The 12,438-nt window shown below is 46.1% G+C and overlaps 1 protein-coding gene across 1 annotated transcript in view; it reads right to left on the bottom strand.

Annotated features, from left to right (window-relative positions):
- The window catches only part of TMPRSS9 (transmembrane serine protease 9), a 55,302-nt gene that overhangs the window by 24,737 nt on the left and 18,127 nt on the right, over nucleotides 1–12,438 (bottom strand). The window contains exons 2-3 of the mRNA XM_057540103.1: nucleotides 4,866–5,032; nucleotides 1,856–1,983 (exon numbers count right to left, since the gene is read on the bottom strand). Coding sequence (XP_057396086.1) covers nucleotides 1,856–1,983; nucleotides 4,866–5,007 — 270 coding nt within the window. The 5' untranslated portion in view covers nucleotides 5,008–5,032. The remainder of the gene's footprint in view (nucleotides 1–1,855; nucleotides 1,984–4,865; nucleotides 5,033–12,438) is intronic.

Raw genomic sequence — 12,438 nt, 5'->3', positions numbered from 1 at the left:
ATGTTACAAATTCTAAATATGGATGGAGTTTTCCCAGTGGAAGCTCAGTATCCACCCTGAGATGTGAGTGTAAAAGACACACCAGGTTTGGGGGGCTTCCCTGGTGATGCAGTGGTTAAGAATCCACCTGCCAACGCAGGGGACACGGGTTCAACAGCCACTGAAGCCCGCGCGCCTAGAGCCTGTGCTCTGCAACGAGAAGCCACCGCAATGAGAAGCCCGCACACCGCAACTAGAGAAAGCCCGCTTGCAGCAACAAAGATACAACGCAGCCAAAAAATAAATAAACTTAAAAAAAAAAAGACACACCAGGTTTGGAAGCCTCAATACAAAGGAAAGAATGTAAAATATCTCATTAATACCTGCTTTATATAGGTTGATGACATGTTGAAATGATAACATTTTGGATATTCTGGGTTAAATAAAATGTATTATTAAAAATAATCTTACCTGTTTCTTTTTACTTTTTTTTTTTAAAAAAAAGTGGCTACCAGAAAATGTTAAATTACACATGGGGCTTCTGTTACATTTCTGCTGGACCATGCTGCTTTAAGATACAGGATTGAGATTAGCAATATGGCCCATGTGCTGAATTAGAATCATTACCTGTTTTTGCACAGATCATGGACAAGAATGGTTTTTACATTTTTAAATGTAAAAAAAAAACAAAAGAAAAGTATTTCATGGTGCATGAAAATGGTATGAAATGCAAATTTCAGTGTCCATAAATAAAGGTTTATTGGCACACGGCCACGCCCACTCATCCATGTCATCTATGGCGGCTTTCAGGCTACAACACAAGGCCCAGCAGTCAAGACAGACTCTCTGGCCCCAAAAGCCAAAAATATTGGCCATCTGGCCTTATGGGGAAAGTTTGCTGACTCCTGGTCTAGATCATGGTAACACCTAACTGTTCCCCTGCTTCTCTCACATCTTATCACACATTTAAAATGAATCCTTACCTTTCCCTTAGGATAAAATTTTAAACAATGTTTTAAAAGTCACCTACCATAAAAACTCACCTTTTACAAGTGTACAATTAGATGGGTTTTAGTATATTCACAGAGTTGTACAACCTCATCACAATTTTAAAACATTCTCATGACCCCAAAAGAAGCCCCATCCCCATCAGCAGTCACCCCCATCCTCTCCCCAGCCCCTGACAACGAGGAATCCACTCTCTGTGTCTGTGGATTTGCCTGTTCTGGACGTTTCCCATCAATGGAATCACACACTGTGGGTCCTTCTGTGTCTGGCTTCTCTCACTGAGCATCGTGTTCTCAAGGACCATCCACGTTGTAGTGAGTGTCAGTGCTTCTCCCCTTTTCATGACTGAGTGATGCTCCCGTGTGTGGAGGGACCACAGTTGTTTATCCATCATCTGTTGATGGACATTTGGGTTGCTTTCACTTTGGGGCTGTTATGAATCACGCTGCCATGAACATTCGTGTACAAGTTTCCATGTGGACTCACGGTTTTGTTTTTCTGGGGCAGACACCCAGGAGCGGAATTGCTGGGTCAGATAGTAACTCCATTTTTAACCTTTGGAGAAACCGCCAGACTGTTTTCCACAGTGGCTGCCCCTTTTCATATTCCCACCAGCCGCGTAGGAGGGTTCTGATTTCTCTACCGAAATGCAGTTTACAACCTTTCAACGTGGCCTACGGATCCTGCAGCAGTCGGTTCCCATCGAATGCTACCCTCCCCTGCATTCTGGAATGCATCAGCCCTGCCCTGTTCACCCCATGGGGCCCCCTCCCTACCTCAGAGCCTTCCTGGGCCTCCCATTGCTCTGCTGCCTCAGTCAGAGCCCCTGGCTGCCCACTTAGCCCCCCCTGGCTCCCAGAACCCTCACCAGCGTTTCCAGAGTGGGTGTCAGCGTGCGGTAATAGTCTGAGGTCTCCTGCTGCAAGCTGGGGGCAAACCGGATCCCTCGCAGCTCGGCTGTGTGCTCCACATTGACACCCTGTGTAGAGAGGGAGGCTGCGGACAAGACCAGGGCCCCGTGAGAGCGCCCACCTGCAGGGGCAGGGCTCAGCCAAGCCGGCCTCCAAGGCCCCCCATCACCCTGGGGCGGTCACCCCCAACAAACGGGGGGTGGGCTGACTTCCCGGGGGTTGAGTGATTATTAACAGTGCTCCCTTATCAGCTCTCACCCATCACCCACCCGAAGGTCCCCAGGTACACAAAGCCCCAGGCATCCCCAGGTTTCCTTAAGGGGAGGACTGGATCCTAGCCAAAAATGGCTGAAATGGCCTCAGAAGGAAGACCTTCCCTCGACTTCGGGACAATTCCCACCTCCTCCCTGGGAAGGGGCACCAAATACCCCAGGGGCACAGCCAGGGGTACCAGGACCCTCGAACCACAACCATGACACCACCCTCTGAATAATACAGTTTCCAACGGTTGTCAAAAGTACACAACAGCAAAGAAGAACAGTCAAAAGTACACAACAGCAAAGAACAGTCATAAAATGTTGTAAAGAATATAACCCTACATGATACATGAAGACATGTGTTTCTAACTGTCAAAAATATGTGAGACTGGCAAAGGGGTCCATCAGTCAAAAATGATCATAATTGCAAAATTAAAAGACTAGAAGTAGGGAGTTCCCTGGTGGTCCAGTGTTTAGGACTCAGCACTTTCACTGCCGGGGCCTGGGTCCAGTCCCCGGTCGGGGAACAAAGATCCCACAATCCATGTGGTATGGCCAGAAAAACAACAAAAAACTTTAAAAAAAATTTTTTTAATTAAAAAATAGAAGTAGCAGCCACCTACACTGTGAAAGCTGGCTCCCAGCTCTATTTATTTGAATGAATATTCAACCAGCTCGATATTTAGATATTTGTTTATTCAATAGATAGAACAAGTAGTCTAAAGTAATTCTAAAATTGGTTTGTTTTCTCATGAAAGGAACTAAAAAGAGAGAAAACAAGAACCCTGCTGTGTAGACCCATGTGCTTATGTTCTGGGCCCCAAATAAGCCTCACACTTTCCCTCTGAAATAACCATGGGCTCCCAGGCAACTGGAGAAACAGCCCAGCAAGGGCCTGTGTAAAATTTTATACTTCCAAATAAAATTTTGAGCTGTCTGGGAAGGGGACAAATTTGAATTGTAATTTAAAAGTTGTTTTTAAATTTTAAGTGCTTCTTAGAGCCTTCCTCAGTTTCAGAGGTCCTGCTGGAGATTTTATCTACCTGTTATCCCAAAATGTAGCTGTGCTTCTAGACTGGAGGTGTGCAACTGTCCCGTCTCTCCCTAGCGTGAGGACATAGGGACACACGGACACACGGACACACACACACACACACACACACACGGACACAACACACCCACCCACCCCACACACCCACCCACCCCACACACACAGAGCCCAATTTTCATGCACTTCACCCCACAGCCACTAGGGGGCCTCTGTCAGCCGTGCCAGGCTCTGAGTTATTCCAGATATTCACAAATATATATATATATTTAAATATATTATATATAATATATATCTTAAATATATTTTAAAAAATACATTTAAAAATATATATATATATTTAATATATAAATATATATATATATATCCCACATTGGATCACCAACTTATTATTTTGCCACGTAACAGCATTTTCCCCCCAAACTGCTAGTTACCATCATCATGTCAAGGATGAAAGGTGACCTTTACATCCCCACACAGAACTAGCAAGCTCATCTCAGAAAGAGCCCAGTCCAGAGCAGGGCTGCCCAGCAGAACTTCCCCTGATGATGGAAGGTTCTAGATCTGAGCATCCCCTGCAGGAGCCACGAGCTACTCGTGAAATGTGGCTGGTGGGGACGGAGGAACTGGATTTTACCTGTTATTTAATTTAAGCTGATTCAGTCTAAACAGTGCTGGGGCTCAGGGCTACCATGTCGAGGTGTGGGACAGCCCTGGAATTCTGTGCAGGAGGCAGGGCTCTGTGGACCCTCCCACTGACATAAAAAGACCTTCCTTTGTGTGTTTTTATAACTCAGCCTCACAGCATTCACCACAGGTCATCATTTCGTATGTTTCATTGTAACTAATATGAATGTACATTAGAAGCAAATATGAAGTGGGAGCCACTTTTGACTGTGGGAGGTGGGAAAGTCAACGACTGCTCACTTATACTTTTGGGGACTTTTCAAATTTCTCAAGGGTTTTTATTTTTATAAATTTATTTATTTTTTATTTTTATTTTGGTTGTGTTGGGTCTTCGTCGCTGTATGCGGGCTTTCTCTAGTTGCGGCGAGCGGGGGCTACTCTTCGTTGCAGTGTGCGGGTTTCTCATTGCGGTGGCTTCTCTTGTTGCAGAGCATGGGCTCTAGGCAGGCGGGCTTCAGTAGTTGTGGCGCACGGGCTTAGTTGCTCCGCAGCATGTGGGATCTTCCCGGGCCAGGGCTCGAACCCGTGTCCCTTGCATTGGCAGGTGGATTCTTAACCACTGTGCCATCAGGGAAGCCCCTCTCAAGGGTTTTTAAAACGTTCATTTCCCTACTGGTCTCCATTTCACCCTGGTTGTGAATCTTCATTAAGCAACTAAGACCCAGCGCAACCAAATAAAAAATAAATAAATATTAAAAAAACCAAAGTCAAACACATGGTATTAAAAAAAAAAAAAAGAACCCCACTGGTGGGAAACCTGAAATTTGCAGGTATTGCCTCGACACCCAGGCACCCACCGCCTAGCCCAGAACTAAGTGCAGCCATACTCAGCACCCGGTCCCATCACCTTGCTGTTGGGTGGCCTCTGTGTACTGCACGCTCAGCCCTTTGCTTTGGGACACTTGTGAGCCACTCCCAGGCGTCTTAGTGCAAGCTGCCTGCCGTGTGGACCCGTGCAAGTCCGTGGCCACTCACCCACGAGGACTCCCAGGGTGACCATGACGATGCTGGTGGCCACCATGGCCGAGAGGGCTGCCCGGCAGCATGCGGCGTCTGTAGCCTGGATGTCCTTGGTTGCCCTGGGCACCAGCTGTACGTCACCGGCGGCGGGCTCCATGGCTCCCAGACGTGGGGACGACAACCTGGAAGCCGGCAGAGAACAGACAGAAAGAGGAGGTCAGAGCTGGGGGCGTTTCTCTTTCCCTAAGCAAGGGTCTTCCTTGTACAGACGTGACAGCCATCAACAGCGCCCTAGGCGTCGGGGGCTCCACGCAAAATATAAAAATGGATTCAACATGATTGCTGGCTGGGCTGGCACACGCGGGATCCCCATGGGGCCCTTGCTGGGAAGAGTATGTATGAGTTTCCTGCAGTTGCTGTAACAAATGACGACAAACCAGTGGCTTAAAGGAACACAGATTTATTATCTTACGGTTCTGGAGGTCAGAGGTCTAAATAATAGAAGGCTGTGTTCCTTCCGGAAGCGGCCGTCTGCAAGCCAGGAAGGGAGCTCCCACCAGAAACCAACACCGCCGACACCTTGATCTTGGACCTCCAGCCTCCAGAAGTGGGAGAGAAAAAATGTCTGTTGTTTAAGCTGCCCCGTCTATGATATTTGTTCTGGCAGCTTGCGGTGACTGAGACAATTGCACCGAGTCCCCACATACCTCACACCCAGCGTCCCTAATATAAAGTCTGGTACATGTGTCACAATTAATTAACCAATTTTTTTTTTTTTTTTGGCCACATGGCATGCAGGATCTTAGTTCCCCGACCAGAGATCGAACCCGCGCCCCCCTGCAGTGGAAGCTTGGAGTCTTAACCACTGGACCGCCAGGGAAGTCCCTTAATGAACCAATATTGATACACTATTACTAACCAAAGTCCACAGTGTATTCAGATTTCCTCAGTTTCCCCCTAATTTCCGCTTCTGTCGCAGGACCCCATCCAGGATCCCATGTGACAGTCATCACGTGTCCTTGTGACCTCTCTGGGCTATGATGGTTTCTCAGACTTTGTGATGCCCTGGGTAGTCTTGATATTTTGTGGAATGTCCCTCTTTGGGGGTCTGTCTCGTGTTTCTCTCATGGTGAAAGTGGGGTGAAGTGGGGGTTGTCTGTTAGACACCCCCCCTCCAGGCCCCACCGTCCACTCCTCCATCTCTGCTCATGGGGTGTCTGGAGCAGCCCCTCCACTCTTGGTCTGGGTGAATGTCTCCTCCTTCAGGAAGCCCTCCTGACCTCTTCCACCCCCAGCTACAGACCGCCCTCTGTCACATTCAGGGAGTATCCTCTCTGCAACCAGCTCTTCCCTGAGATTCCACATCCATCCATCCCCCTGGAAAATCCTCATCACAAAAGACTCACAAGACACTCAGATATTTGTTGAACGAATACGGCTTGTGGAATAGTCACCTGCATTGGGTTTTGGTTTCCCAGGTGTGCCCAGTCAGTTGACAGAACACAATCAGACCGTTTTCTAAATGCACTGTGGTTGGCAACACAGTCCCAGGGTGTACTGACCTCATCTTTTTTTTATTTTGGTCAGATCTCAACTTGATCTTTATTATTTTTTATTTATTTATTATTCATTTTTGGCTGCGTTGGGTCTTCGTTGCTGCACACGGGCTTTCTCTAGCTGAGGTGAGAGTGGGCTTCTCACTGCAGTGGCTTCTCTTGTTGCAGAGCATGGGCTCTAGGCGCTTGGGCTTCAGAAGTTGTGGCACGGGGGCTCAGTAGTTGTGGCTCGTGGGCTCTAGAGGCCAGGCTCAGCAGTTGTGGCACACGGGCTTAGTTGCTCTGAGGCATGTGGCATCTTCCCTGACCAGGGCTTGAACCCGTGTCCCCTGCATTGGCAGGCGGATTCTTAACCACTGCACCACCAGGGAAGTCTTGACCTCATCTTTTTTTTTTTTTTTTTTTTTTTAAAGGACTTATCTCCTGTTCAAGATGTGTTGACTTTTTTTTTTTTTTTTTTTTTTTTTTAGGATTTTCTTATTTATTTATTTTGACCTCATCTTAAAGGTAAATGTCTAGTCCAGGGTTGGCTGGCCTCACACCTTGTTTTTATAAATAAAGTTTTATTGAAACACAGATATGTCCACTTGATGACGTCAGTGGTTCCTAACTGGGAGCAATTTTGTCCCCAGTGGTGACACATGGTGATGTCTGGAGACATTTTGGGTTACTGCGACTGGGGGTGCCCCCGGCATTTGATGGGTGGGGACCAGAGATGCTGCTCAACACCCACAGTGCCCAGGACGGCCCCACACAGAGAAAGATCCAGCCCAAGATATCAGTGGTGCTGAATCTGAGAAACCCAGAGGTATATATTATCTTTGGCAATGCAATGGTGGAGTTGGGTGGTCAAGACAGAGACTGATCTGGCCTGCAATGCTGAGCGTATTTACCCTCTGGCCCTTTAGAAACATTCGCCCATCCTGCATAAGGCCATCCCCAGCTGATGATTCATCACTAACGCTTTGATGCGGAAGAGGATTTGCAAATATGAACGTCAGAGTTTGCCCTGGTGTCACAATGCAGGTGCTCGCAGAGCAGCCTTCTCCTTCTGCTGGCGGCTCACTCTCTTTGGGGTGGTGGATTCACCCCAGGGTGGCCCACAAAATACTGCACCGCGGTAAACTGGCCCACTAAGCACAACCTGAGAGCTCGTCAGCCCCTGAGAGATGGAAGGAACGCCATGGCAGACAGAATCCAAGATGGCGGCCATGACCTGAGGCCCTCAGTCCTGCAACCACAAGGAACTGAATTCTTTCCACAACCCTGTGAGCTGGGAAGTGGATCCTTCTCTAGTTGAGACTTTGGATGAGACGACAGCCTCGACTGACACCTTGATTGCAGTCTTGTGGGAGACCCTGAGCAGCAGACCCAGCAAAGCTGTGCCCACACTCCTGACCCACAGACACCGAGAGGTAATAGATGTGTGTTGATTTAAGCCACTAAGTGTGTCGTGATATTGTTTTGTGGCATAGAAAGTAAATACAATGCCACTTCACCCATTAAATGTTATTTGAAAGTCAACTGTTGGGTTCCTTTTTATGAGTCTGAAAATTTTGAGCATTACGCTGATTCTCCGTCGTAACAGTTAACTCTATTTTTTTTTTTTTTAATCTCTTATTAGGGAGGATGCAGGGTAAGAATAGCTGTGTGATCTAACAACTCTGGCATCCAGCTTCCTCCTCTGTCAAATGGGCAGAATGCAATGCCTGCCGTCTGGTTGATTTTTCCTCTCCAGGATCCAGGATCTCAGGATCTCAGTTCCAAGAAGCAGGCTGAGCTCTGGCATTTTTGCCTCTGAAACTTCTCTGGGTCAAGAGCCAACAAATTCACTTCAGGCTGTTGATTTCTGCTACTTGCTACTAAAAGAGCCTTGAATGTGTTAAGCCATCCCCAGCCCCCTGCTGGATAATTCTCTTCCATTCATGAGACTTGAACAGAACTTTACTCCAAACCCAGCACGTTCTCAGCCTGCAGAGAAGCTTTTTTCTCCAGGGGGGATGAATCACCTTTACATCTCTGTAGAGGTGGATCTCATTACCTCCTCTCTGCCTCTGCTCCCCCCGGGATGCTGGTCCAGCGTGGGCGGAGAATGATTCATACCTGGCCTCTGACACACTCTTCCCCATTTGAACACCACACAGAAGGAAGTGGGGGGACAATCCCATTCCATTTCCCTTGACAGGGCTCCATGAAGGTGCCCACTCGGCCAGGTGCTTCTCTGGAGGGAGAAGAGCTGTTCTTGAGGCCCGTACAGATGAACGGCAGGCCTGGGTGTCAGATAAAATACAGTCAAACCTTCTGGTAACTGACTATACTGCCGAACTGAATGAATAAGCATTTTCAGAACTCTAATGGAAAACTGATGAATTCACAAAAGTGCTAACAAAAGATCAAGATAAAAAAAATTAATTACATGGGACTGAGTGAACTGATGAGGATGATTATAATTTTTGTGACTTTCTCTGAATTAAAAAAAAAAATCCCACAAGGACTCAGAGTCAAAAAATATACAAATCAATTATCACTGCAAAGTAAAGGGGCTGTTACAGTGGAGGATTACTGGACTCAATGTCAATATTATGACATAGTGTGAGTGTGTTTCGTGTTTGGTAATTGCAATCATTGTTGCTTTTGTTGTGGTCATCCATTTACAAAAAAAAAAAATACAGTCAAACTTGAATTTCAGATTGACAAGACATAAACAACCCTGTGATGGTTGATTTTGTGTGTCCATGGGGCTAGGCCATGGTGCTGGTTTCTGGTCAAACATGACTCTAGGTGTTGCTGTGAAGATGTAATGAACATTTAATTAGTTGAATTGAGTAAAGCAGATAAGCCTCTGTAGTGTGGGTGGGCCATATCTAGTCAGTTGAAGGCCTTAAGAGAAAAGACCAAGGTTACCCCCCAAAAAGAGAGAATTCTGCCTCCAGACAGCCTTTGAACTTGAGCTGCAACTTTTCCCTGGGTCTCCAGCCTGCCCTGCAGATTTCAGGTTTGCCAGCTCCCATGACTGTGAGCCAATTCCTGTCTGTCTGTCTCTCTGTGTGCATCTCTCTCTCCATTCTATTGGCTCTATTTCTCTGGAGAACCATGACTCATACAGTTGCTAATATGTCTTGTGCAAAATTTGGGACGTACTTGTACTAAGAAAAAGAAAAGTATTTGTTGTTTGCCTGAAATTCAAATTTATCTGAATGTGCTGTATGCTTATTGTTATACCTGGGGCCCAGCCAGAATGTCCCATCCTATCAAGGTAACATGTCTCTGCTGGGAATAGCCAATCTGTGCCTCACTGCCACCGTCCAGAGTCAGCGAAAAAGGGGAGCTGTGCAGGGGTGGAGGGGGGGCGAGGCTGTACAACACTTACCCCTTTATTCTTACACTTGAGCTAAATTGCCTTCCGAGGAGCCAGAGAATCTCTAAGAATCACTTGATGAAATGTTTTAGGGACAAAGACACCAAGATTCACTTCTGTGATTAGGGCTGGAAACTCAAATGTAGTGTATGAGCTCACTGACAGCACCCCCTACAAACACACACACTATGTTCATTCAACCCCAGACAATCCTGCCACCCCCTCACCCCGTGGGTTTTCTAAGGATTCCTGTGTTCTCTAAATTGTCTTGTCATCACTGTCATTAGGCCACAGAAGGGGCCTACTGCTACTTAGCATTGAATATAGAAGCTCCATTCATTGTTTCCATCAATCCGATATTTACAAAGGGCCAGGCCTGGCTGCTCTGTGCTGGGTACCCAGCCCTGAATGAGACAGATGTGATTCTCAGCTCATAGAGCGTAAATCTTAGTGACAGAGACCCAAGTAAATTAAAATTGCGGCTACAATAAAGGCTGGAAAGGAGAGATGCATCCATGGGGCTTTGAGTCTCTGTAAAAAGGAAGCTTTGATCTAGACAGGGGGCCAGGGGAGTCTTCATGACGGAGGGATGAGTTATCTGAGTTCTAAAGGATAAATAGGAATCCAGTAAGTGCCCAGTGGAAGCAACAGATGTCTATGTAGTAAGAACAAAATATGTAAAAGCCCTGTGGCAGGAGGGAGCAAGTAAGGGCCATCTTAGAGGAAGTGTGCCAGTCAACTACTGCCATGTAACAAATCACCTAGACATAGTGGCTTAAAACAGTGCACATTCATTATCTCATGGTTTCTGCAGGTCAGGATTCTGGCATGTTTTAGGGGGTCCTCTGCTCTGGGTCTCACTCAGCTGCAATCAAGGTGTTAGCTGGGGGAGTTCCCTGGTTGTCCAGTGGTTAGGACTCAGTGCTTTCACTGCCATGGCCTGGGTTCAATCCCTGGTCAGGGAACTAAGATCCCACAAGCCATGCAGCACAGCAAAAAAAAAAAAAAAAAGTGTGAGCTGGGCTTCATTCTCATCCAGAGGCTCAAGTGGGGAAGGATCCACTTCTGAGCTACCTGTTGTTGCTGGAATTTGCTTCCTTGTGATGTAAGGCTGAGGTCTCATTTCATTGCTGGCTGTTGGCCCAGGGCTGCTCTCAGCAATGGGGAGCTGTTTAGTTTCAAGCAGATTTAGAAAGTATTTCCAACTCCCATCTTGACACTCTCTCTCTCTAGATATTCTGCCAACACCTACAGTGACCAACTATCTCAGTTTTCCCGGGATTTCTCTGTTTTAGCCACAAAAGTCCCACATCTCAGGAAACCCCTCAATTCCAGGCAGAGTCAGTTGTCACCCCACAGGCAACACTTAAACACAACCTGTCCAAAATTAAACTAATTTTCTTTCTCCAAAACTTCTCTCATCCACACAGTTGCCCAAGCCCTGAATTCTCACTTACAGTCGACCCTCCATATCCACGGGTTCTTTACCCACAACTTCAACTAACAGTTGATCGAAAATATTCAGAAAAAAATTCCAGAAAGTTCCAAAAAGCAAAACTTGAATTTGCCACATGCCAACAACTATTTACATAGCCTTTACATTGTATTTACAATATTTACACAGCATTTACATTGTACTAGGTATTATAAGTCATCTACAGATGACTTCAAGTATACAAGAGGATTGCATAGGTTATATGCAAATGCTAAGTCATTTTATATAAGGGACTTGAGCATCTGTGGGTTTTGGCATCCACGGCGGGTTCTGGAACCAATCCCCCTCAGATACTGAGGGATGAATGTAATTACCTCCATCATACCTTGTCCGTCACCAAGTCCTGCAGATTTTATATCCTGAATTTCTCTAGAATGGGGGTCATTAAACTTTTTCTGCGAAGGGCCAGAGAGTAAATATTTTCAGCTTTGCAGTCCCACAGTCTATGTTGTAACTACTCAACCCTACTATTATGTCATGAAAACTGTACCAGGCACATGTAAACAAATGGGTATGGCTGTGTTTCCATAAACAGGCAATGGGCTGGAGTTAACCTGTGGGCCATAGTGTGGTGACCCTTGGTCTAGGATCCATTGTTTGTCTTTATCCACACTGCCTAGTGCAAGTTGTCACCACCTCTAATCTGAATTATTGCAATGACTTGGACCCTCCACTTTATTATCTTCGCTAGAGCCAGACTAACCTTTCACCAGGAAAACCCAGTTACTCCTCTGCTTGTAAGCAGTCAAACCCAATGGGTGGAGGACAGAAAAACAAAACCTTTCAAGAGAGACACACCCTCATCTCAGATTCTGCAGGATTCTCACAGATAAAAGCGTGCTAAGGATAAGCTCCCAACCTCAAAATTGCAAAACACACGAGGGAAAAAACCACCATCAGGAAGAATCAGCAGACACAAGAAGGCAGTACTAGACACTGAAGACGTTCAGAAAGTGAAACTATCTGAGATTATAAAACAAGTATGCTTAAAATTCGTTCAGACATAAAATAATTGAAAATATGACAAATGATCTCATGAAAAAATGGGTACAACTTTTAAAAAAATGGAAGTTCTAGCAATGAAAACTACAGTCATTAGGATTAAATTCTCAGTAGATGGGTTAAACAACAGATACAGATCAATAAAAACTAAATGATTCAGAAGATAGATATGTTACC

Source organism: Balaenoptera acutorostrata, chromosome 2 (genome assembly GCF_949987535.1).
Source record: "Balaenoptera acutorostrata chromosome 2, mBalAcu1.1, whole genome shotgun sequence".
NCBI lineage: Eukaryota > Metazoa > Chordata > Mammalia > Artiodactyla > Balaenopteridae > Balaenoptera > Balaenoptera acutorostrata.
The sequence above is the reverse complement of the archived record's forward strand: the minus strand, read 5'-3'. Positions and strand labels throughout refer to the sequence as shown.